General features: G+C 48.1%; 1 protein-coding gene across 1 annotated transcript in view; it reads left to right on the top strand.

Moving 5' to 3' along the window:
- Positions 1–22,060, top strand: part of LOC119441755 (xaa-Arg dipeptidase) — a 41,795-nt gene extending 19,735 nt beyond the window's left edge. The window contains exons 3-7 of the mRNA XM_037706364.2: positions 2,160–2,323; positions 7,065–7,214; positions 9,117–9,249; positions 12,503–12,745; positions 17,906–22,060. Coding sequence (XP_037562292.1) covers positions 2,160–2,323; positions 7,065–7,214; positions 9,117–9,249; positions 12,503–12,745; positions 17,906–18,186 — 971 coding nt within the window. The 3' untranslated portion in view covers positions 18,187–22,060. The remainder of the gene's footprint in view (positions 1–2,159; positions 2,324–7,064; positions 7,215–9,116; positions 9,250–12,502; positions 12,746–17,905) is intronic.
- The last annotated feature ends 5,517 nt before the right edge of the window (positions 22,061–27,577 follow it).

Here is a 27,577-nt window from a genome sequence, read left to right as displayed (position 1 = left end):
GTGCATCGGAGCACATAATGCCTCATGCCAGGCCAGGTGGCAGTCTGAGACAACTTCTCATAAGTTCTGCTGGCAGAGCGGTGATCAGCCACGGTTAAGTCATGAGACTATTGGAGCAATTCGGTGCTGAGTCTCCGCGGTATTACCACCAGAAAAGAGTTACCGGCATCATTAACGGCCTGTGACTGACGATGTGTGTGCTGTGTAGGTTATGTGCTCTCTCTCTCCTCCCCATCTTTCATTCCCCCTCACCCCGCTCCCATGTGTAGGGTAGCAAACCGGTTGTCCTGAACTGGTTAACCTCCCTGCCTTTCCTTCTCCACTCTTTCCTTCCTTCCTTCCATTAACGGCTCGATTCATGTACCGGAGTAAGAGGTCGTCCTCAGTGAGGACATTGGAGTCGAACTTACTACTTGCTTACGTGAGATACACTAGGGTCGCCTACGGGAGGGATCACTAGCCGGCAGAGGTCGTTCTCGCGTTGAGTAGCAAGAAGGTGTCGCAGAAAGATACAGCAAAGCCAACCTACCGCGCGGCAATTTCAAAGCGGTGACGACTGCCGAAAAAAAAAAAAAAAAAAAAAACTAGTAGGCGTGAAAAATCTAGCGCATCGCAAAGCAGGAAAAGGAAAGAAAAAGAAAAAAGAAGGCGACAACCCAAAACAAAAGTCACGGTGTCTATCTCCCGGAACGACTAACTGGTGCCATGCTGGGCGCCAAAATGCGGCCTTAGTGCAATGGATTCTGATCCATACAACCAGCTGGGGTTGCCAGAGACAGTAGCACCATTACTTAGCAATGTCCAACATTCAACTGCCGTGGCTGGACGGCGCACTTCTCGTGCAGGCCCGACAGCATGCCACAGAGCACGGCGATTATAATGCACTTTACTACGCTTTATTCTTCTCGCTTATTGCATAGTGGCGGCCTAGACTCTGACAGCTTTGATGCCTTGAGGTAGCTTACGAGGGTTTATTGGCCACTTGCCTGCTCCTAAGGCTAGAAACTACGTGATGCCTGCGGCTAAAATTCACAGCATTGGCTGCGAGTGGCACTGGCTAACACTCCCAGGGTTAATCGTGTGCATATGCGCAAACTACCCAAGAAAGTGTCCGTAGGGATGGCCGTCGCGGTAGCTTAATTGGTATAAAGCGCCGCGCTCGTAATGCGGAAGATGTGGGTTCGGCTGCCACCAGCGGCAAGTTATCTTTTCGTCCACTTTCGTTGCCATTTCCTCACTATTTCTACCCTTCAATTAAACATGACAAACAAGTTCACCGATGCTTTCTTTGTCTTCGTTGTTTTTTTTTACATATGGTTTCAATGAAAAAACGAGTCAGGTATAGGCGCCACGTATGCTTTTCCATACCTCTCGCTCAATTGTAGCATGAGGACTATCCGCCCCTAACATTTTATGTTCTGTCATAATGCAAACCGGCTTGCGCAGCTGTTGCACATCTAACTTGGAAGACATGTTCAGGTACTTTTTTTTTTCAAAACTCCATTTACGCTGCCATCACCATGTCTTCGACGTTGAAGGCAAGCCGAATCCCCAGTACTACAGCATTGCCGATGTGTCTCGGCGCCTTTTAAGAAATTCCGCAGACGTTTGCGACATATTTCTCTCTGTGTAGTATTGTAGGAAAATCTATGGCATAATGGTCAACTCTGTGGCCATTGTGCTGCTTATAGAGGACACGATCAGTGGCGTAGCCAGGAAGTAGCACACTAGGCACGTGTGCTCACCCCCCTCGCACTCCCCGGTAAACTGTGCGCCTGCGCCGAAACTGCGTCGATGCTGCGAGATAGGTTCGCCATCTTCCGCGTAATACAACGTTGGCTCAATGGAATACCCCGCAGAACACCAACCGTCGCTTATACAGCCTCGATCCGTCATTGCGATCGCAGTTACCACCAAATCTCTCCCGACGTTGTGCAACACTGCAGTGTAGCAATGTCGACGTGACGCAACCCAACTGTGGGTCGCAGTAGCATTCTTCAAGTCGCACAGCTATCGCACTGTCTTCTATCTCTCTTTCACTTCCCCTTCCGCTTCCCACGTGTACGGTGGTAATCTGGACAAAGTCTCTGCCTTTCCTTCCCTCTTCTTTTTTTGTGGTAAGGCTATGGTAAATTGCATCCTGTGTCCAACATGTGCAGCCGGTTCTCCTGTGGTGGCGCTACTGTGCGAGTACGACGCCCTTCCCGGCCTTGGCCACGCCTGCGGACACAACCTGATCGCTGAGAGCGCAGTCAGCGCTGCGGTCGCAGCGAGGGAGCTCATCCGACGGAGTGAGTTGTGCGAGGCACCGGTAAAGGGAAAGGTAAGCACCACTCCATCCTGTTGGCTATGGTGGAGAGAGAGAGAAAAAAAAGAAAGAAAGAAAGAAAAGAAAGAGAGACGGGACTCATAATGAACTATGGAGAGGTTTCGCTGACAACATGCGGCATGCTACTTGTGAGGGGTATGATGAAAATGAAGAATGAAACGATTTACAGAGCGCACGTCACAGATACACAGCATCACAAAACACACCCCAACACTCACGAAACTTAAGTATCTCACTGAGACCGGTGTCTCTAAGGAAGGTTAAAAGTGATTTCGTAAGCGCACTGCATAATTGTAAGCGACCTGTTGCCTGCAAGTAGTTGCTGAAGATTTATTACCATTATATATTGTTATGGTGTCATTATTTTCTTGAATTAGGTGGTTCATTTCCAATGCGCATGTTTCGGGATAATACGGTGCTATATAAACGTGGCTCTGACGACCGTGCTGATTAAGCGGATGGTAAAGGGGTCACATTTTGGTATACAGCAAATTTCTGGTCGTTTATCGCCTGCGAGTTCCGTGACAGTGACTAAAAATAGGGATATCAAGTGAGTTTTTCCTGAGGGACGAAATGTAGCACAACGATACAACTACAAAGAAAGAAATAAACACACGTCACAGGCGCTACTAACAGTTATCGTTTGAATTCAGATTACTTTTCACAACTTCTGAAAATAGAGAGAGAGAAATAGCTTTACTGAAATACGGAGAATTCTGTCAGCGTACATGTAGGCGCCTACATGCTACTCTCCATAAGCATTAAGGGCAGAAAGGTCTTAGGAGGAGGAGGGCGAGAAAGAAAGACATCTGAAAATGTATGATTATGGTATGTACAGGTGAGGCAGATGTGATGGTGTCGATGTAAACAGATTAGGAGATTGTCAATTAAGCCAGTGTCTTCAAGGAATGTAAAAAAATTACTCCATCTCCCGCTAAAGGGAACCATGTGTGGATGTGAAGCAGCGGGGAGATGGTTAGCTTGAGCGGGAGATGGTTTCGCGGCAGCGGCCCGAGCGCTCTTCCCGGCGCTGCACAGGAGAGAGAATGAGGTGCGCGCGCTCCGTCATTTTCATATCGCGAAACTACGTGGCGCCCCCAGCGGAGTATGCAGCTTGAGCAGGAGATGGTTTCGCGGCAGCGGCCCGAGCGCTCAACGCGGCGTTGCTCAGGAGAGAGAATGAGGCGCGCGCGCTCGTCATTTTCATACCGCGGAACTACCGTGGCGCCGCCAGCGGAGTATGCAGCTGTCGCACCACCTCTCGTGCGCGCCGCTCCGGATTCCTAGAGGAGAGAAAGGGGGAGCGTATGAGAGGAGAGAGAGGGGGACGCGCATGCGCTGTGGAGGTGTGGCACGCGGGCGCCGCTCCGTAGAGGATTCCTAGAGGAGAGAAAGGGGGGAGCGTAGGAGAGGAGAGAGAGAGGGAGGGGACGCGCATGCGCTGTGAAGGTGTAGCACACGGGCGCCGCTCCGTACAGGATTCCTAGAGGAGAGAAAGGGGGACCGTAGGAGAGGAGAGAGAGGGGGAGGGGACGCGCATGCGCTGTGGGGGTGTGGGACGCGGGAGGGACGGACAGAGCCGCCGGCAAGAAATGCTTCGCATTTAAAAGAAAATTTAAAGCTTGCCCGTTGCTTTGAAGGACAAGGCACAGGACCTAGTATTCTTCCTAAATCTAGTGGTTCTTGTGAAGCAAAGATAATTTTACCACAATGACAAGCTCTCTCGTCTCTGTAACCGGGACATTCCAACAGAGTGGGTTTTACAGTTTCAAATGCACCACAGTTATCACAAAACAGGTTGGCGGTCAGTCCAAGGCACCGTACAGTTAGCTATTGGCGAATGCACCGTACAGACGAAGTCAATGATACATTGTCTCATGGTGACGGGAAGCTGATGTGGAAGTCTTTGATTTTAGTACGGGGTCTACAGGGTGGAGAAAGGGGTGTCGAAGCGATAGACTGCACACGCGATTCCTTTCCGTGTGGACATATTTCTTTTGTCATTGCTGATGCATCGCATTTAGTAAAATATATTCACAGGAAATGTCTTAATCATGGGCCTCTGCGGGCAGCTAGATCCACTTTTTCATTTCTGCATATGCCGCAGTGTCCAGAAATCCACTGGTATATGACATTGTGGTCAGCGACAGTGGCCTTGTGACGTATCCGGTCACTGGATGTTGATTACGAGCCCTGTTTCCATTACACATGATCTGTAGGGCCACTTTTGTGTCTGTAAAGATGACCCATTGCCCTGTTGGTTGCCGAAAGATGTGAAGATCGGCTTATTTTACGCGTTAACGTTACGCTGATATGCTTGATGGTAACCGTTAAAGACTGTAAAAAAATCCCTGACCTGTGAAAAGAGCTATTGCTTCACTGCGTTTGGGATCAGCACACAAGCGATCGTGGGTTCGCAAGATGCAAGCAAGTTTTAATAATCAGTTAACTGGACTTTCTAAAGCAGGCTACTATAGTTCAACGCTAATGTCAGTGGCTGAATTCCTGCAAAGGAAGTTAAAAGCAGCACACCAGCGAATGAGACTAGGGCCAGTGAGCGGAGTCGTCAGAAGCCGGAAGTTGTGCCCTAAGTGTACAAGATGAGCCACAATTTGAAAGAAAAGTGGTGAACTAGTATGGAGTGCCGTCGTGTTTTCCACTCCCAACAGGTTGCCCCAAATTGGTCCCCGCATCACGGGGAGCTCTAAGGTAGAGGATGCCACAGGAAGCACGCCAAGTCTTACGGGCAGTGCGCCACTTGGGTGGTGTATCAAATCTCCCCTGACGCGTTGAAAATCCTGTGTAGGGCAAACTGGCCACTGTGTTAATGACCAAATGAGGGAGCATGCTAATAACCTGAAGAAGGACACATCTTTCACCACACTTTACATTTGCACTTGTCAGCCGAGATTTCGGGATGTGAAGATTTCGGCGCGTGAACATTTGGAAGTGTTCTATACAAAAAAAAAAAAACTGTCAGCCCTTCCACTTGGGTGGAGATGGAAGACCAGCGAAACTGTACTATATGGTGGGAATTATGCATTTATAATTATGACTATTAAGATGTGATGGTGTAATTGGTAATTTCAACTATTAAAGAATGATAAACATATATGATCCGGTGGTTTTCATTTATTTAGTGACCACAGGGACCATGTTCTAGCTTATGGTCGCTACGGTACACCACCATAGGGTGTACGGCAAAGGTTGGCACGCTCTTCATAAACACGTCACCAACGCCTCCCGCGTTCGGTGCGAACGCGGGCAAGACGCCGCCGCTGTCGACAACAGTTCTGCCCGTTGCGAAGCATCAATTGCGATAGCAAATTGTAGCGAGCTATACGGAGTAAGGATAGTAGTTTTATTAGCTGTATAAACTTGGACATGCAGCAGACCAGCAACGCGCAGAACTGTTGTCGACGCCGTCGCCGTTTTGCCCGCGTTCGCACCGAACGCGCACGGCGTTGGTGACTGTTGCCAGGGCCTCTGGGGGCGGCTCGGAGGTTTTCGACGAGATCAGCAAAAGTCCGGCAACGACTGACCATGTCGTAATGCAATGTCAAGATAATCACAGAAAGATCCGTAGGGTAGGCCCACCCTCCAGAAGCGCTGGGATTCAAAGCAGATGGAAGAATTAACAGTCGAAATAAGCAAAATACGTTTAGAGTAATGGCGAAAAAAAAGGCGAAGCATCAATGGTGATAGAAAATTAGTAGATAGCTATGCGGAGTAGGGATAATAGTTTTATCGGCTGCATAAACTTGGACACATTCGCTTACTAACTGAATTAACAAGAATGGTGTCAGCGCGCACACGCAAACATGATAGGTCACACTCGATGACCGCACACAACCGCTATCAAAACACTGGCGTGAGCAAGTGCGCCAGCAGCAGTGAGCGAAGTTTCATGCGGTCTATCGCTTCAACGGAAACTGAGGGGAGAAAGCACAGCGCATACAAAGGTAGCAGCCGTGTTGCAGATCGCTTTCAAGATACGGTGCACGCGACCACGCGTCGCCGCGTAAAGTACAAGAACGCAGTTAAGTGCTCGCAGAGCAAAAGCCGCACTCCCTCCCTCCCGCGCTGCCTTCCCGCTTTCCTCCTTTCGCGTGGGTTATTGAGTCGCTAGTTCCCCTTGCGTCCGGTCGCAAGATACGCATTTGGTGCCGCAGCTAAACGCCGCCTCCCCTCCCTGCCTCCGTCCCCACACGGCCTTTCACGCGACGGAAGAAGTCGCGTTTGCTCTCCGCCGTGCGTTCGCTCCCCGTGAAAGCGCGCGCCCCTCGCGCGCTTTCAGTCGCACATACAGCATACGGCCAATAAGAGGTTTTTTTCTACACACGGACGGGACCATCGAAGACTGAGCCTTTAACAGCTGCGCTGTAAAAAAAGAAATGCACGTGTGGGTCAAACTTCTTTTGCAAACGTGGAGCACAGCTTTCTTACATCTTTCAGATCGTTTTACTGCTTTTCATTTCGATAAACGTCTCGTGAATTCGGTCCGTTGTGGCTGTCGAGTAATTGCATTTGAAAAACTATATATTGATGTACATTGCTAGCCTTACGAATAAATGTCATTATTGCGCCTGTGGGACGCGTGTCTATATTTTTCTTTGTGTTTGTGTCGTTGCACTACATTAGATACCTTAGCAAGTGCCAACTCGCCCAGCAATATGTCCTCCTGCAGTAGAATTATTCCTTAAGGTGATGTAATTCTTCTTCGTGCCTCTCGCAGATAGTAGTGCTTGGAACGCCTGCCGAAGAAGGCGGCATGGGTAAAGAGCTGCTGCTGCGTGCCGGGGCACTGGACGATGTCGACGCCGCGCTCATGGCGCATCCTGAGAACAGGGCAGTCCTACGACTCCACCTGTCGGCAAGATGCGGAGTGAGTACTGCGATGCTACGCCGCACTGTTTACCAATAAGGTTTGTGCTAGGGGTGTGCAAATAGTAAATTTTGAGACCGCATCGAATACAAATTGAATATTGATGGAAGAGAATCGAATCGAATATCGAATACTTTTAGGGAATTCTACTTGAACTTGTTGGCTAAAAGCCTGTACGCGTGGGCTTCGTTGCCTGGGCGACCTAATTGCGCGGGGACCAGTTCATACTTACGAACTCTCAGGTAAAAATTGGCCGCGGTTGAACGCGGTTAAACCAAGTTTGTCGAGCGATATTATGGTTTTCCCTGCTTTAGGAAAGGACAGAGAGGCTGCTCGGCGCGGCAGCCACATCGAGCGAATTGACCTTCATGCTGCATCTCGCTTCAACGCGAACTAAGCTTCGAAAGCACAGCGCATACGAAGCTACCAGCACTCGGCGCACTTTGTCCACATTGCAGATCGCTTTCAAGATATGGGCGCCCACGCTGCGGACGCAGTAGCCGCCGGTAGTGGCAGGCTTATTAATAAATTAAGTTCCAGTTTGACCTTGGCTGAGCTTGAAGGTCAGATTTGGTGAACCAGGTGTTTTCTGGGTTGGTATTTGCAGTAGTAGAGCTATCACTCTAAAAGTTTCGGTAGCCTCTTCACAGACTACAACTTCAAGTGATGGTTGATATGGGAGGAATATTAGACGGTGACCACAACAGTACAAGGCAGAATAACTAGCTTACAAATGGGACGAGATGTAGGATAGTAGGATAATCTAAAGAATAATCTACTTTGTCAAGTGAGCAGCAAGATGCTTTGTGGAATCCACTATGCATCTGATATCATGTCAAAGCGTTGCGACCAGGCAAGTGTGCCTACGCAGGCAAGCAGGCAGCCTGCCACATGATCGGAAGAAAGTGCCGAATGTGCGAACGATGCTGCTATTTCGATAATATTTTGATTCTGGAAGTACATGGTATTTCATTATTGCCATGGGGCCCACCCTCCAGGGCAAATAAGTATGCCTGACATAATAATGCGAGTATCCTCTTTCGCTAGGTGTTGTAGTACATGCCACTAATCTTTATGATATGCTGACTTTAAGTTCTCTTGTGGCATCAGGCTTAATTTTAAAACGCATGATGTTATCTTGCCTGCGTATTGTATCTTTCTTTGCGCCATCAAACATTCAGCAGTACCTTACTAATCCCCACAGTGGATTAAATTACGTTTTACCCTGCCGTCCTTAAATAAGAAGGCCTCTGACAGGCCTAGTTTATTGCCAAATGGATACAGTGGCATTCTATGAAGACATGCTGAGTGGTTTCTGCACCATATAAACACGTTATGTGCTAGTCTTATTCATTTGATTCATCTGCTTAGTCTTCTAGTTTTCAACTGCCATCTACAAGTGAACTCAGAAGCACGCCTCAAGTGATAAGCAGGACACATGTAATACATAATAAGAATAAGCGATTTCGGCACACGTAATTCAAGGACACAAACAAAGTAGCTTGTGCCAACGCAGGTGGCAGGCAAAAAGAGAAAATTGATTATTACTAGCCACGCTGCTGTTTTAATGGAAACACAGCGCTAAGAGGAGGAAGAACTTAGAGCCGGAAAAGCCCACGTTGTTTTCATGGCATTGTCGAGACTACCGCTGCAAGCGAGCAAGTTTTCTACATTTGTGACTCCTATCTCTGACACCACACGTGACGTCGTGCCGTTGAAGTTCCTTCCACCTGCACAACAAAGTTTTAATGAAAGAGGTTTCGTTCTGCAGGCAAGCGGTCTGAAGGTCTTGGAGATGGCGCAAAGTAAGATGAAGTTCTCTGAAAGTACAGATAAATAATCCGTGATATGAGATAAAGCATTCGCTGCCCATGCATTGTTTGCCCGTCTCTGCCCGCGCAGGTCAGCGTGACCTTTGACACCATCGATGCTCCGGACGGGGAACGGCAGGCCAGCGCCATGGACGCCTCTGTGCTCGCTTACCACAATATGTCCCTCCTGAGAGCCAGTATGGACCCAGAGTGTCGAATGCACGGTGAGGGTACCGAGTGGTCGGAAGTAATAGTACATTTAGGCAGAATTCATCCGAATCCGTAGTCCTTGCTCACACCACGACGTTACAATGACGCGATGGTGCTGACTTTGATGTCGGCGCCAATAGCCTCCGTCCCATACTTTTATCGACGGGTAAACGGCGCCCCACCACAAAGTCTTCCTTTACTAGTGTTTACTATACTTTCGCAGAGAGAGAGAGAGAGAGAGAGAGAGAGAGAGAGACAGAGAGAGAGAGAGACAGAGAGACAGAGAAAACATTTATTTGGACTTTCGAGGTCGTTGATCTTGAGGTCGAGTGGGTGGTGTCATCATTCCATGACTCCACTGGCCAAGTTGATTCTTGGTTCAGAGCAATTGGCAATAGCTCGAATGTCTAACGTGCAATGTGTGAGCTATTTGTAGCAAACTATCAAGGGCAAGGAACTCGAAGGCGTCAGCTAAGCGAACGTCAACCGCCTGCACGCACTACTACCGCGTAAAGGGCTTATTATTGCTGTGGCTGCACCTGTAAAGCAATAATCAGCCCTTTACGCCAATTATGACAACTTGAAAAACTAGTGACAACGCGAAGCTTACGTTCGCAAACTTCAAGTATGCCTGCAGCGAAATCTTGAGTCTCTCGTTGCAATCCACGATAACCTATATATATTTTAAAAGTTTCAATCAGGCCGCATTTCTGACTAATAGTAACACTGGCGTTGGTATTAGTGTTCTGGGGCGCCCTATAATGTAAACTAAGTTATTCCATTCTGACTGCATTCCAATCTCCTGACGTCAGATTTACGTAACCATCGACGCAAGTACGGGCGGTGACCCGCAAGGTGGTTTCAACAGCCCAATGAAACGCTCTCCTCATTTATAGGAGGTGACTTTTGTTTGCATTCAAAGCGAACGGCGTTGCCTACCGCGACAGGCTTTCCTTATCTTTTTGGCTAACGAGAGGAGAGGGGCGTGCAGAAGAGGAGAGTGTTTCAGAGGGGTCGAGATAGCGCAGTGAAAGTAGATAAGCGGATCAGGAGAGGGGCGCCGGCGTCGCCGACTGGTCCGCTTCCCTTGTTTAGCTTTAGGTGGCTTGCTGACGACTGCAGTGGCGTGCCACGTGACCTTAAAAATTCCACCAGAGCGGATGTTCAGCGAAGAATATTGGCAGAGAGATGTCGTATGCGTGCAGAAAGGGCTCGGTAACGTTATACTGCCATGCAAAATTTGTATTATACGCAAAGAAATCAATTCCCGCCCGCAGCTTCAAGTACATAGTGCCGGAGCGATCAGCGGACAGCCATCTTCTATTCCTTTGAAAACGGTGCCAGTCTCCGGCTATCCCGCGAAAAGATTCAGTTTTGTTAGGCATATTAATGCAGATTTAGTGCGCACACGTCGCTTTGACGTCATGAGTTTCCGCGGTTATGTGACGTCGTGCGACAGACAGGTCAACTAATCGTGGCCCGAAAACATTTTCACCAGTCGCGGAAGGTTAATGGCGACAAAGAAAACATTTCCTTTTGTTCGGCGAATCATGCATAATCAGCGTGTACACGTCATCTTGAGATGGGAAGTTTTCGCGGTTTTCGTGACGCCTCCTGACAGACAGGCAAAGTGGGCGTGGCCCCCAAAATGTTTGACCAATCGCGGAAGGCTAACTAAGGAAGCGGAACGGAAATAGATTGGAATATCTTTAGGTTTTAGTGTACTTGGTTATTCCTAGCCAGGTCTGAAGATAATGTCAGTGAAAGTAAGGATTGCAATGCATTTTATGGTCGTCAGATGTCATGTTATAAAATATGTAACGACGTTATGACGCAAATGTAACGACGTTTGTAACATGACGCCTTACGCTGCAGCTGCCTGTAAATCTTGTTCTGTTCGATGTTAGCCTTGACATCATGAAAGACAATCAAAACATAGAAAGAAGCCATACGATGAGATGGGCGAGGTGGTTTGAGCTTCAATGTGGAACACGCTGCGCGCGAAAAAGTAAGACGCAGAGCCGGAGAATGACACAGGATACGCGCTCTTGAAATTCCGAATATCGCACTTCGTTCATCAAGTTTATCTATGTTATACTAATAGCCGTTGATATAACGTCCTTGCTCTAACGCATTTCTTTTTCATTTGCCCCTGCCACTACCCGATTCTTGCCCTTTGCCCAGTAGCGGGCTGTGCCATGTCGTTTAGGACCAACCAAGCATCATTGCTGTTGTGGTCTCGAACAATGACTTATACCGACGAAAACGAATGGCCACGACAATAATCAATTAAAAAGAGAACAATGTATAACATAAAACAGCATAATTTTGATTGAGCTACTTCACAAAAAAAAATAGTATACAATCCGACCATGTCCTGTACACTTCCTCGCTTAAGTTTTCGTCGTCTTGTTCGCGCAGTTTTTCAACAATCAAAAACAGCATGGCTGTATCGTCAAAGTAACAGCACGGCGGTTAATTCCTTTAAATGCCAAAATGTGCACATATACAGGGTGTCTCAACTATCATACACCCAGATTTAATATATGCAAATGCCACGCATAGCTGGACAGAACCAAGGTAATGTTGTTTGCCGTCGCTTGGAGATACCCAGATTATTTTTTAATTCCGCCTAATTACATAATTAGTCTTAATTAATTATTGAACTTCTCAATTATTATAACTGGATGAAAAGTGTCCATGAGAAAATAGTCGAGCAACATGAAAAACTCCCGATACCGCTTTCTGTTGCTCAATACGTGCTACATAAAAGTGTTTTTCCAAGCATGAAAGAAGCCCGCGAATACACACAAAGTGCCTCGAGCGGCCAGTCGCGCGGCAACAGCTTGGCCAACTAACATTGGCCACGCTGTTCTAAGAAAAAAAAAAGAGGAAGATTAAAAAAAAACATGGTGCAAGATACGATTTTAAGACCTACGGTGTTCGACTATCAGTACGCTGACAACAAATCGCCGAGGGTCTTATAATTATATCTTGGACCTTAATTCTTTAAATATATTTTTTATTCAAAAGCTTGGATAACGTTAGCTGGGATCTTCCTGGCTGGGACACACAGCATAAGAAACGTCGCAAGAACGTTTCAACCTATAGGAGCACGATGATTAGACTAATTCATGCACTAACCATCATTCCAATAGCTGAACAATCGCCGAGTTCAGAGCTCCCTTCAAAGCTCCCTTTAGTAATTTTAGTAATAAGATCTAAGGCACCCGGGTTGCCATACAGAAAGGCGGTCTCTTGGTGCAGGTGTGCTCAGCACCGAGACGAAGACCGGCTTCGATGTTCGCCGTAGCCGGCTGGACATGAACGTGCGGGCGCCCAACACCGAGCGTGTCCTGCAGATGCGGCGCGACATCGAGGCCTGCGCTAACGCGGCAGCCAAGGCCACGGGCTGTCACGTCACCATCGCCGAGATGGGACCACTCTGCAAGCACATGAACTACAACGAATCCTTGCTGAGGATATTCCAGAAGCACGCCGACGAGTACGGTGCGTTCCATTTGGTTTTATCAAAGTGCTACAGCTGCGCATTCTTCGCATAACGGCGACGGTTAAGCAGCTCCGTTGTCCGCTGTACCCCTCCAAATAATTCCGCACGTTCACTACCTACAGGTCTTCGACGTAACGTACGAACTTTGCCAATGGTAGAAGCATGTTCCTTGAAGATACGGCATGGAGTTCTGTTGGGAACTTCTGGGTAAAATTTGTCAAAGGGGCCCTGAACCACTTTTTATCGCAGTGGAGAAAGGCATTTGAAGTAAAAATAGGCTATTTCAGAAATACTTTGCCGCGAAAAAATTTCAATATGTTCAGCAGGTGCGGAGTTATTGGCAAACACGGACCTCCACTATATGATCCCGCTCCTGCTTGAATGCCTTGCACTGTCGAAGGCTACGGCGGAGTGGGGCGTGGTCACAACGTTCCGCCTCCTAAATGTCACCGTGGCGCGTAGTTCAAATTTCTTCTTCTTTCTGGGGTTTTCCGTGCCAAAACCAGTTCTGATTATGAGGCACGCCGTAGTGGAGGGCTCCGGATTAAAGTTCACTTTTCATTGCGGATGTTCACGTAGACGTCACGACTTCCGATTTTGGTGCCTACTACGCGCTAAACGTAAACCAAACGCGGTTCTCCTCAGCGAGTCGCAGTGCGCTTAGCCAGCGGACTCGTGGCGGCACCTGCGCGGCGTCCATGGTATCTACGCTACGTAGCCGACCGCAGTTACCAATAGCAGCCGCGTATGAGAATACGCTTTATTTTTATTCAAGTACCCTAAAGGCCCATAGGGCATTACATAGGGGTGTTACAATAAATCAATAGTGACAGTAGACGCATTAAAACAGGTATTGCTTGTAAAATAAAAATACACAAAAAAGACAAACCGTAAACGCAGTTAAAACGACACATCCTAAACCTTGAAGGCACCTATAGCCATTAAGAGGGGCTATAACCTTTGTCAATAGCCGGTGGGAATGCGGCCTGTGGCCGCATTCCCACCGGCTATTGCGGAATGCGGAATGTGGCCGCTGTAATATTGTTATATAACTCATTTATTCAAGTTCCGCGTCGCGCACAGAAGTGCATTGGGGAAATTGCGAGCAAGAGGGCAGAGGTACGGTTCCCAGGCGGTTACTAACCGCCTGGGAACCGCAAGGTAACACCAGACCGCAAGGTAACAACCTTGCGGTTGTTACACAGAGCTTCACCTATATAAGAGGACTATTGACTGGCGCTTTCTAAGAGCAAGGAAGCGTTTGGAAAACCTGCCCCACCTTCCTTCTCTTTTGACTGGTACAATGCGCCAACTGATATGCTATGTGAAAGACGAAGTGCGTGGGAAGGCTATTATAGATACGTGATATCAGTTAAGTGGCTCTACGGTGGTCCTTTTTTACCCATGATAAGGAATATCGTGCACGATGGGCGGAAAGAACAAAGGTCGCGCGTGGAAAAACGGTATCCTGCGTGTTGTGCGCGTGGTTTTCCCTGCGCCCGATTATTTATTTTACGCCGCACTTCATGGCCAGCGGACGCTGCCGATTATCCAGTCAAGGGTCCTTTATCGTTATCAACATCTACTGACAATAGAAGCAGCGTGTCGGGCACGAGTGGATCAATAGGGAAGCTAGGCTGCTTTTTTACGAGACTCCCGCGTACGACGCCCATTCCAATCCTGCAAGAACAAGCTTGGCAGATTGCCCTACTGGAGCTGGTAGATCAAAGGAACTGGGAAAGGAAGACAAGATGGCACCACATTCGACCGGGGCACTGACAGTCACGGTGCGTCGAAAGTACGGCTGATCCCGCAGCCAACCCAACTGGACCGGTATTTCTATTGTGGTCATGTATATGCCTTTAATCATCAACAAACCCATTCACCGAAAGAAGTCCTATATACCGAGCAACATCGACAAATTGTTCACAGACGCCTTGCAAAGAAGACGACAGTATTCTGGAAACTAGTCAACTCTTCGCTCTGACGAATCTCAGATCGCTTGCAGCCGCACACATGACAAACAGGACTCCAAGGTACTTCACGCCGACAATCTTGGAGCCCAAGGCCGTTCGAGATGCTATAGAAGCCTTGATGCGATCAATACAAGTGATAGAATATTCCTTAGAAACGGATTACGCAAAAGCCCTCACCAACCATCATTCGATTTAGTAAGGTGCCCTACGGTATGACAGGGGTGGGGAATTATATATATAAATATAAAGCTGGTTCTGTTGAACGAAGTCCAGTAGGTGACAGCAACGATGTAGGAAGTCGTACAGGTAGGTTATCGATGTATCCCCATTTTGGATAGTTCGATGAGAACGACAGCTCAATTTCTCGAGCACGGACGAACTTAATTTTTTCAAAAGAGGCATTGTACCTAAAATAAATGTTTGAAAGGTATTTGAAAAAATCTAAAGTTAACTAATTACACATAATGTTTTATCTTGTTACGAAGTCCACGTGATGGCATTGCAATTTCGGCCACAGATAAGGTTTAACATTATAGTAATATGAATGAAGTAAATAATTGGACATCTAGCCTGGTCTGGAAGTAAATTTATATTAGGGAATACAAAAAAAATGTCGCAGTTTCGCCCGAAAGGCAAAGCATCAATTGCGATAGCAAATTAGTAGAGAGCTATACGGAGTAATGATAGTAGCTTTATCAGCTGTATAAACTTGGACATGCAGCAGCACCAGCAACGCGCAGAACTGTTGTCGACGCCGTCGGTGTTTTGCCTTCGTTCGCACCGAACGCGAGCGGCTTTGGTAACTGTTGCCGGTGCCTCTGGGGGCGGCTCGGAAGTTTTCGACGAGATCAGAATGGGACACTCGTCGAGCAGCGTCGGAAATCTTACCCACCTTTTCGCCTCGCATCGTTTTTATATAAATACGCATTTGGTGCTGCAGCTAAACGTCGCCTCCCCTCCCTCCCTCCCGTTCCCCCACGGCATTTCACGCCACGGAAGAAGTCGCGTTTGCTCTCTATATATGGTGATTGCAACGGAGGAGAGAGACGCAGCCCTTCAGGGAGCACAGCGCAGAACGCGCGTTAGCTCTCCGACGTGCGTTCGCTCCCCGTGAAAGCGCGCGTCCCTCACGCCCTTTCACTCGCACATACAGCGTCCGGAGCGCGGCGACGATTTCATCGCCGTTGACGTCATACGGAACCTCACAGCGACGGCGATGGCGACGGCGACGAGGACGGCGACGCCGACGGCAGAAATCCGCTTTGGAGTGTCCATATAATTGCTATCGCAATAAAAAATGCCAGGCCTGCGCGGCACACGCAGCACAGTCCCAGCGTAAGCTAGACGAGCGTTTCGACAGTACTACCTAGTCATTTGAGTGAATGCACCAGGAACGCGCTTGGGACGCCGTCGCGCGTGCAAGCCGACGCGTTCCATCGCCGATGGCTAGCGCCGTTCGGCCCAGCCAAGCGGCCGACCATGCAACTACGGCTGTCACATTCGCTCCCATTGCAACGCGCCCGACGCGGCCTGCTTGGGATGCCGTTACGCCGTCGCGTGTGCAAGCCGACGCGTTCCATCGCCGATGGCTAGCGCTGTTCGGCCCAGCCAAGCAGCCGACCATGCAACTACGGCTGTCACATTCGCTCCCATTGCAACGCGCCCAATCTAGCGCAATCAACGTGATGCCGAGCGTCCATCGGTATGTTAGTGCCATCTAGTTAAGGCGGCAGAAAAATTTACAGTGTCTGAAAGGTTGCGTTTGCCGGCGCCTTAACTAGATGGAGCTACCATACTGGCGGAGGCTTGGGACCGCGTTGTTTGCGTTCCGCGTCTGAATCGCATCTCGTCGTCTGCGCCTACACGCCTGCATAGGGTGCGTTTATAGTAGATTTTCCCGCTCGCGGATAGCAAGCGCTTGCGTGGCTCAGTGGTAGAGTATCCGCCTCCCACGCAGCGGGTATTTTTTTTTTCGCATGCGATAGTGGCTACGGGGCGGCGGCGGCGGCATCATCGCGACCCGAAACGGCTATTGGAATGAGCCCATAACAGCTCACGCTGTAAAACAGAACTCCGGACAAAAATAGTGTGGTAAAAGGAGCTTGGTATCGCCTTCCACACGAAAGCCTTGTTTCATGAAAGTAAACAGGGCTTTTCTGAGAAATTGTTCCAAGTGGACAGGCTTCACCCCTTCGATTAATAAAGTCGTCACTCACTCGCTCGCTAGAATTCGGAAATTGTAATATTTGCCATTACATAATTAGTTAAAAATATAAGTGATATTTTGGTAACTAGTCATTTATGTATACCAAATTTTTGTGCCAGTAATGTCCGCCTCTTCGAGTAATCCAGCTCAATGACCAAAATCTGCCTCGTGTGATTTTTAGAAATGACGTATAGAAAAAACACCCGTTATAGAAATTTCCAAACGTTGGCATATTACGATGAGGCAGATCAGATCAGTCATTTAGATTTCAAGAAAGGACAAAATTGCAATGAATCTAGATATGCAGGCGGGTCGTTACACTCATTAAATGCGCAGGAATGTGATAAAAGTGGTGCTTTCACATGATGGGAATAGTAAGTTCGTGTTAATGGCTGAGTGGAGATAAGACACGATAGAACAGCACGAAGAAAGAGGCCTTCGCAAGAAATGAGGCAACTCCGTTTCTCGAAGCATTTTGGCGTCGCCTCCTCAACTATACCCAAGGGCCCATTTTCGCTGACACGGCGCAGCCATGCATGGCTTAGGCCGTGAGTCCGATCGCACACGCTATAGCCACGTCAGCTGCGCCTTAAGTCCATGGCACCGCAACGGTCCAAGCACCTGCAGATAGCAGACGTACTCGCGGTAAACACTGCAATACGCGACGCAATATTGTGTCATTGGCGCCAGTGCTTTAGCTATGAGTTTAGTGGATGGCACCCTGATGACAGATTGAGAAAACGTGCAACATTACCCCTGCTTACTAAACTAATTTCTGGTTTGGGAACGCACAGTTGTTGCGAATCATTAGACCACGCCTTTCAGCTATTTGCTGTTGCCATAACGCTGTGACAAGGACTAACGCGAAGGTAGCGAATCCTGTCTTGATTTGAAAGATAAGAAAAGTCAGAAAGTAATAAATCACATTTTCTCTCCGATGGCTGCTAACTCGTTCCTGGACGTAAACCTTACCGCAGGAATGACCTTCAACGACGGCCCCGTGATAACGGGCTCCACCTCCGACGTGGGCAACGTGTCTCACCGGCTGCCCACCATCCACCCTGTGTACCGCATCGAGTCTGCCACCTTCAACCACACGACAGAGTTCTGCCGCGTCGCCGGCACGAGGAAGGCGCAGGAAACAGCGCTGCTCATTGGCAAGATGCTGGCGCTCACAGCCTTTGACCTGCTGCGCGACCCGCGTCACCTCGAATGTGCTAAGAAAGAGTTCGACGGATGCGCTGCGCTCGTCGTGTGAACCGTAGACGCTAGTTCATACTACACCGATTCATTCGCATTCTGTATCTACGGAGTAAGATGTGCGGGAGTTCCAACCGCGCAGTGCGTCTCGGTGCATTCGCGAAACGCCCTAGCTGCTATAAGCTATTACATAGCGTGCTCAACATTTCTGTCAGTGCCTTCTAAATAACAAAACGCACGCGCGCATTTGGGAAGTGACGTCATGCAGGAAGGCGGGAAGCCCGCGAAATTCTATGAGGTACAGCAATGACAATCATTGGACTTGTTGTTGTTTTGTCGGAGGCGTATGCTTGAAGGCAATGAGGTTCGGCCTTTCGATATCACGTCACCCTGAGACCACGGGAATCTCTATCTGTCATCTCTAGGCATTATAAGGTGTCGGATTCCACAATAACCGCAAGGTATTTTTTTTCTTTGGAGCCGTAGCGCCACACAAGTGGACCGAGAGTCGGTACACGGGGTTAGGTAGGTATACGGCTACGATCTACTGAATGAGCATGTATAGCGTTCCTGCTTTTCCCGCACCACGTTTGGCAATAAATAAATTCCGCCAGGACCCATCTCACAATGAATGTCGACGTCAATGCGATTAGCATTCAAGCAATGTAGTGACACACTGCAATGCCATCGCTGAGATGCGCCAGGCGGGAGCCATGCACTCCAGGCAGGCTCCTCTCTCGATATTTCCTCTGGACTCGTTGCGCCATCTAACGGCGCGCCCGCGAAGTCCTCCTCATTTTGCGTGGCCTCCGAGATCGCGCCAACATTGCGCCGCTGCTTCTTAACGCTGAGAAGTAATCACTCACTGCCCGCGGGCAGTCATGGGGCAGCGTTAAAGCGCCGGGGTGCTGTGCTTAAGGAATTCGGCTAACGCAGGTTAGATTCCACCGAGGAGCGGAGGAACTTCGAAGAATTTTTATAGCGATTAGCATTTTTAACCTACCTAAGCCATTTCGCGAATATCTATATCAATCCACCTATCTATCTGTGTAGCCTCTTTACGCCGTTCTTCAACAAAAAGAAAAAAAAAAAAGGTTCTTTAAATTTCTCTGATTTTGGGAGAATTCAAACTCGCGTTTCTCGGGTTCCTTGAGCACAACCACCCAAGGCTTTAGTGTGGCGCCACCAACCTCCTTGGGCACCACGAACACGCGCGAGCCGGGAGGGATTATTTCTTGATGTTGGAATGCACCGGCACGCCATCGGTGCCATTTCAGAAGTGGACATCGCGCGCGCTCTGCTAGATTGCGTAGCGTGTCTAGCAGAAAGCCCGGCGGCAATTCACGGCTTCTAATACGTGACGCGTTTAAGCGATGGCAGTACGGTCAGTCGCTACGTTTTCTCGAACGCTAATTGCATTAAGGTCCACAGCCATCATGCTTTGGGTTCTGTCAGAATTTTATTTTAATTGAAGAGCGGCGTGAAGATGCTATAGGATATACAGACAGATAGACACGAAGTGGCTTAAGTAGGCTAAGAATGCTAATCGCATTAAATGTCTATAGCCTGCTCGAGTTGGAACTGCGGCTCCAAACGCACAGGCCATGTGTGAGCTAGGTAGTAATGATTCTACTTATTTTTTTATATTCCTCTTACTCGATCTGTTCGGCAGCGACAGCTTTTATATGACCTCATGCCTGGTGTGTTCTTCGTGCGTAGTTTTGTGCATGATAGCATTTCTCCGGAGCAGCGTGCTAGGCGAGCAGGCAGGCAAACCTATTTAGATATAATTTCCGGGCGTTGAAGTTTAGTGAAATTTTAGTCACCAAGGTTATTGCACGATTCACGCCATGCTGATCACTATAAAACCCCCTTAAGTTTGTCGCAGTTTTACCATAATATAACAAGGACGGATGCATGCAGTCATCGACCGCCGCGGTGAGAGAGGAGGAGGAGGAGGAGGAAAGAGAGAAGGCAGGCATGTTGACCCAGAAATGCGTTTGGTTGGATACCCTACACTGGGGGACGCGAAAGAGGGAATAGAAAGGTGACATATAGAGAGGAGGGGTTTGGGAGGAAGGACGCAGTGAGCTCGCGCACGCACACGGAGGGCGTGAGCGAAGTGTGTCAGCAACTTAACATCTAGAGTAAAGAATCGAATAATGCCATATTCGAGTCGGTCTTCGAATCGAATAGTCACTATTCGTAAATACGAATACTTTTGCATATTTTTCGAACAGCCGAAGTCATGTAGTGTGTCCAATCAAGCATACAATTGGAGTGAAATTACGATAAGCTTCCTCCCGGTGGCCGAAGTACTATAGACATAAAACACGAGAAGTTTCGTACTAGCCCAACAGTCAGACCTCCAGTTGCGTATAGCCCGAGAAATTTGAGTTGCGCCCTCTTGCGTGTGACGTCAGCTAGGGCAATGCGCGCGCTCGCTACGCCAGGGCTGGTTTGCGCGGACGGTTGACCTGCCCTACTAGAGTCCTTGAAATCTTAAACTGCAGGTTAGTGGTACAGTACGCATGGAATATTCTAGAACACTATTCCTCGCAAAATCCGGCGGAGTCGCCGTAGGAACTACGGCAACTACGGCGTATGGATTGCTCCTGGTGTCGTCTGATATTCATCAATGTGTACATGTATATGTGTACGGCGTGGGCATCTTGTCAAGACTGTTCCGCGGTCGTAGTGCACTCATATTGGCGTCGTATTTTTTTTGTTTGACGGCGATAAGCTACAGAATTTGACTTTCGATCGCCCTGTCAGCGCTGTAATAAAGTTCTTGCCTTTGTACAGTTCTTACCTTTGTCCACCGCTCCATGCGTGGTCAGTCGCACGCTCCGTTGGCCACGGACCCACGGAACTTAGTTGCGGCCGAGCGCTTTAAGCTGGCCACAAAAGACGTGCGATACCGTTCTCAAGAAATTAGGTGGTCACTGCAGTGCATCCATACATCCAGTGCTTTAGCGGAATTGCAGCAAAATGCTGTACTTTGCTGCATTGTGGCATTAGGTAAGTGATGGATCAACAGCTTTATATGATCCTGTAGGACGCACGCCGAACCTGCTCAGAAAACACGAAGAAGTTGTGAAAACCGAAAATGCGCGGTTGAGTGTGAGATCCGAAGTTTGCTTGAACTTTTTGTGCCTCTTTCACTTACCATAGCTATAGATAGGTTCCCCGATTTTCGCGAAAAAGAATAAGCAAAAATAAAATAGCATAAACGAAAAGCTAAAAGAAAGGTGATGTATGAGTAGTGTATATGACCCATCCATTGCACTTAGAGGGTTGCTGTCAATGTTAGCTAGGAAACCGACCAAACTAGACGCATCGAAGCCCTTTCGTCTACGTTTTAAATGCGTATCGCCAACTGCCCATCTGCAAGCTTGCAGCGGTTTGTAAATGTCTCGAACGTCTGGTAGAAGGGCGGAAAAAGTTAGGGATAAAAACATGGAGTACGCTTAAGCTTCGCCTTTAAGAGTGGAACGCGATAGCTTTATTGGACGCCATTGACACCGACACCGTATTTTCTGCGACATGGGGCCCGATCAAAATTTAGAAAGGCTCGGTTTTCAACACTCTCCTCAATGTTGCCTAGAACCAAAGTACAGCAGAACACCATCAGAATTGGAGGACGCTTAAGCTTCGCCTTTAAAAGTGGAACGCGATAGCATTCAAAGATCCCTGGCTGCTTAGCAGTCTTTTTTCTCGTATATTTAAATTACAATCCGACGCTATCACGTCTGTAGGTTGTGGTTAAGTCGTACGTTACGATTTTTCTGACGGATTTTACTTTGAGAAATTCAATTTTTGTTCACCAACGCCATGCGCCACGCGGAGGGCCTGTGTGGTTGGGGTGGTTGGGGATGATGTGGTTTGGAATGATTATTTCCGCCAGACGCCGATGCTTAACGCCGACACCGACACAGACGCTGACACCGACGCCGGACTTTCTGCGACACGGGGCCCTTAACGCTATCGCTTTAAGATACGTAAACTCAGTTTCATACAAAGTATAGGAAAAGCTATGAAGGCCACACGGACTTCTCTCGCTGTTCATATCTTCGACCGAAAAATAGTGCGCTAGATATGAAAGATAGTTATGTATATGTAAACGCCACGCAATTCGATGTAGAATGAGTCTTATACAATTATGTCGCAAAGTATGACGTGTCGATTACATGAAAGGCGTCAGAGTTCTGAACCTTTTTTACCATCGAACGATGTAGAATGACAGTTTCCTGTGACCAGCGGCCACAGCCCATCACTTAATTAAGGACTGAGAAAACTCCAACCAAAGTTGATTTGAAGAAACCTGAAATTTCGTAGCCCGACCGGCTCCGTTTTCAGGGGTGAGATGGCGGTAGGCGTAGCAGTGATTACGTGTGTTCTTGGTGGTTCGACAGGCGTGTGGAGACCCTGCGCAGTCCTTGGAAGTAGACGGCGGGGAAAGTCCCAGACGAACCATTCATATCATCATCATCAGCCTATATTTTATGTCCACTGCAGGACGGAAGCCTCTCCCTGTGATCTCCAATTGCCCCGTCTTGCGCTAGCTGATTCCAACTTGCGCCTTCAAATTTCCTAACTTCATCACGATTGATATACTGGAAGCCTAAATGTGCACGTTATTTGACGTAAACTTGCGTCCGGAGGTGTGGTTGTAATATATGCAGTAGATCTTCCGTAGAAAACGTCGCGGATCGAAAACATCTTCTCTGCGAAAGGCGCGGAGTGAGACCTGTATCATCGCACCACTTGTGTGGCTTCCGCAGTGTTGTTTGCGATGTGTGTATATGAAACGGAGTATAGTATTGATTGTGCTGCAGTGTTGACGTGCACAAGAAAACTAAGCTTGATTATTTCCACCATGACTTAGTTCAGCCCTTGCACGCTGATGTTAAGTCCTTCACATGGCTCATACCCAAGAGCAACACCCATCGGTCACGCAAATGAGAAATTAAATGAGTATCTATGAACAAAATCTGCTCAGCGTAACCGGATTCTTCTTTATATGCTCCTGCCATAAGTAACGGGCACAGTTCACGGGCGAGGTTCATCTAGCGATGAAAATTAGTGCTACACCTAAAGAAAATAGATGAAAACTTTGGACAAACACATTTGATCACTATTTCCAATACATTTTGTTCTTTAAGCGCGTCATGCGTACTCTACACTAAAAGAAAAAAAGGAATGATGTGTTTTGGTTTGCTGGCACTTTAACGAATGAGTAACTGGGGCCGAATTCACAAAGCTTTTCTTTCGCAAGTACTCTCTGCCATTGGCCAACCGCCTTCGCAAATAATGTTTCCAGCAGCAGAATTGGCAGAAAGTTTCTCTTACGAACAATTCTATCGTACGACGTTTTTGGGAATACGGGCCCTGGTGCGCTAAACGGACAAAAACAAAGGAAGGGGCGCACATATAGTCACAATAGAATGTGCTATGCACCGCGGTTCTCTTAAAGACAAGTCATTGAGCCCTTTTTTCTTCTTTGAACGGTATATATATATATATATATATATATATATATATATATATGTTTAATTACACCGATAAAGTGATGTTTTTCGAATGGTACAACCGTTCCCGTTAAACTACAAGTGTGGTGAGCATAACTCCTCTAATCATGCTAGCTCGAATAAACATAAAATTGCACATCGAAAATTGGTAATGACATTTATCTGCAAGAAAGTGGAAAGCAATGCTTGACGATTGCAAAACATTATCGAGCGTAACGCAACTACTGCTCGAGATAACCGGCTTGTCACTGAAATTATGATATATTTCATGTTGCGAAAACTCCTTCTACCTACGACTCCTCCTTCTGGTCTTTTGCAACCTCTTCCTTGTCCCGCTTCGCCCTTTGAGGTCGTCGGAATAGACTTGTACGGTCCTCTTCCCAAGACCTCCAATGGCAATGGCGGGATTGTTACGGCCGTAGACCATTTAACACGCTACGCCGAGACAAATCTGGGAGTGCCGCTGAAGTCGCCGATTTCTTTCTACGCAACATCCTCTTACGTCACGGAGCTCCACGCGTTCTCCTCAGCGACCGCAGCACAGCCTTCCTCTCGTCTCTTCTTACCGAAGTTCTGCGCGCCTCAAACACCGTTCAAAAGCCCACTTCGAGTTACCACCCGCAGACCAACGGCTTGACAGAGCGTTTTCATCGTACTCTATCGGATATGATTGCAATGTACATCAGCCCCGACCACACCAACTGGGATGCAATCGTGCCGTTTGTGACATTTGCTTAAAATACGGCTGTGCAATACACCACCGACTTTTCTCCATTTTTCCTCGTCTATGGCCGCTCACCTAGTTTCGTTCTGGAAGTCTGTTCTGAGAAGGGCGTTGCTGAGGACACGGGAGCCAGAAGGCTCCCGTGTCCTCAGCAACGCCTTTCTCAGAACATTTTTTCTCTCGCCGCGAAGCCTGCCGTCATCGAGCCCGCATTAACACCGACATCGCTCAGGATGTTCGGAAGCATCGCTACGACTCGACTCAGCGTGTTGTCACTTTCCCCCCTGGTGACGAAGTTCTTCTAGGGACCCCTGTGCGCGTTCCCGGTTTGTGCGAAAAACTCGCCAGTCGTTTTATTGGACCCTACACGGTCATTGAGCAGACATCTCCGGTTAATTACCACGTCTCGCCCCTTAGAATTTCTTCCCACCACCGTTGCCGTGGTACAGAAATTGTGCATGTACCGCGCTTAAAACCGTACACTCTCCGCATTTCATCATAATGCCGCGCGACCAGGCGGCCGCTTCCACCGCGGGAGGGAATTAGTGTGAGCGCTACCCATGACTGACTCTTCGTCGTCTCTACACATCATCATAACTTGTACAAAAACCTCATCATGTATTTATCGTCATCAGCCGCCCAGCTTGTTCTTCTTCGTCGTAGCTCGAGCTCGGCTGGAATAAACGATTCCTTATAATATAACGACTTTGTATATGCAACACGAAATCACTATATTCATGAGCGAAATGTGAAATTAGCGTTCAGCCACACAACCCCTTAGTTGGCGAGAAGTTTTGTGACTGAGCCATGAGATCATGCTTCGTTTATAAAGCAGTGTAGACTCTAGCAGTTTACTCGCTCGGCGTGGCGTCTTGTGACTGAGTTACGAGATTATGTCCTTGAGTGATGTGGCGCACCGAAGCGACTGCAAAAACAAGCTTCTTAAGAATGGGGGCGCTCCAAAGAGGCGCAGTAGCGGCGCCTGGTTGAGTTTGTAGTGTCTATGGAACGTTTCCTTATTGCTTCTTTGCTTGTTTCTATATGCGTGGAGGGCGATACTATTCACAGAATCGCGGTGATCGAGCTTACATAGTGTGAATGGACTCGATTTGCTGCATGCACTAGGATTCCTCGATGGCCTCCTCGCCCGCCTCGCCGTGCAGGGTGGCCACAACCACGTCGTCTGCTACGGCTCGCGCCATGTTCAAGCCCACTCCGCAGTACCGTGCGTCCAGCATAGGGACGCGATACCGTCTTTTTGTATATGGAGACGTTCGTGCAAGAATTACTAATAGGTATATTGTGTGACTTATTGCAGTTCAAGCTATCTGCTTATTCTTTTTTTCTGCAGCTCGGACGGAGTTTAGTCAACTACGTCACTGGCACCACCGTTTGCTCAGTGCATCAAAAATCACTGGGCCTCGAAACTTTTTTTTTTACGATTGTGCTCCGAAACTAGACATCCACCATTGACTTCTGCGCATATTTTCTTTAAAGTAAATAATTAGCGGTCAAAAGTGATTACAGAGTACCTTGGATCACTTTACGAATTTCGAAACATGAAGGTGATACACAAGGCATGTAACGGGGACAACTGCTCACGATTTATTTCGGTAGTGGCTTGTGCCAAGAAAAAGCTAAGCGAAATGTCTGCAGCGCATTCGAAAACAGTGCTAGGCTGTCTCAAATTACGAGCGTGTGCTTGTCTTGCTTTATTTGTAGTGATAAGCTTTCATGCATGGACAAACCCATGCACGATACTTGGCAATAGTCTCAGTCTGGAGCTCTGCAGAGTAAGACTGGTTGTGGCAGCGGCGCAGTTTGCTAGTGATTACCTTTGAGTTCATAATTTGCACCGACCTTGTTATTGCCTTCGAAAAAGTAAACTCACACACATAAAAGTTAACTCACGCACGCAAGAGTAAACGAGAAACAAGTGACGAAGGAGGTGCGCACTGAGGTGCCCTATCTCGCATTATATACGCGCGGCACACAAATGTGTTGTGTCGCTTTGCTATCGCCGCTGTTGAGCGCACACAGATAACCTTGGGACGATGAAGAGATACATTCAAAAGGACCATGTGCACTTGGAAGGGTAACTCAAAATAATTTGTTGCGTCTAAAATTTGCTTTGTGGTGCCTGTACCAAGCATAAACCAGCTTGACGAGCTACCAGTTCCTTTGAGTGTAATTGCAGTGCGACTTGATAGAGTCGTGATAGTTGCAATGCGATACGTGACATGGCAGTGCGTGATAGGCAGTGCGATGTTGGGTCGCAACTTTCTTTTTTAAAGCACAACAAAGACCTTGGCATGCACTCTAAGCGAAATCTAATGAGCTGTTCTTTCAAGCTACATTCTTGATTCAGTCTGAGCCATTGCAACCACTTTTTTTACAAAAGATCTTGTCGCTATGTGGTGGCGCGTTAGTTAATAAGCCCCTCTTCCTCAAGAAGAAGAAGAAAAAGAAAAAAAAGAGGTATACCCCAGCGTGTGCAGATTTTTAGGATTGAAGAACTCTGGTTGCACGTGCGGTTTTAAACGCGTGCGCATTTCTATGTCTACCGAACGAGGAAACCCGTCCGTCCGTCACGCAAGACAGGTTGCTTTCAAGACAGGGCCATGTTGCCGCTCGGGGTAGCGTTTAGGCCAGGAATCCTCCAGCAATAGGAATGAGTACGTCCGGGAGTAGGAGCGAAAGAAAAAGGTTTTATTATACGTTATTTACACTGGCTCCAGATATGGAAGCCCACTCCATGTAGGAGCACTTTAAATGTCTGAGCTCACGCCATGTCTGAGCATACATCAGGACACGTCAGGATACCACCCACTGCATCAAAGGTGTGCGCTTTTAAAGCAGTCGTCTTCCCTAGGTGACTAGACTATGGGGAATCTGATGACTGTCCCTTGGCCAATCATAATCGTCGAATCATTCGCAAAATCTCGTCCATGACGTTGCACCGTTCCACCGGACTCCGCCTCCAATGTTGCGCGATCGCCCTCGCATACGAGGCAACCACGTGGCCATTTGGGAACCTAAAGAGGACGCAGTTCCCACGGAAGTCCTCGACGTTGGCTCCTTGCATCAATTACTGGGATCCCAGTGACGGTCAACTTGCAGGGTCAGGAAACCGGCCTTCGGGGTCGTTAGCGCTTCCACGGAGGGCGGCGTTGTTGTCGCCTCGAAGTGAGCTC

Source organism: Dermacentor silvarum, chromosome 2 (genome assembly GCF_013339745.2).
Source record: "Dermacentor silvarum isolate Dsil-2018 chromosome 2, BIME_Dsil_1.4, whole genome shotgun sequence".
NCBI classification, from domain to species: Eukaryota; Metazoa; Arthropoda; class Arachnida; order Ixodida; family Ixodidae; genus Dermacentor; species Dermacentor silvarum.
This window is presented reverse-complemented; position numbering and strand designations above follow the sequence as displayed.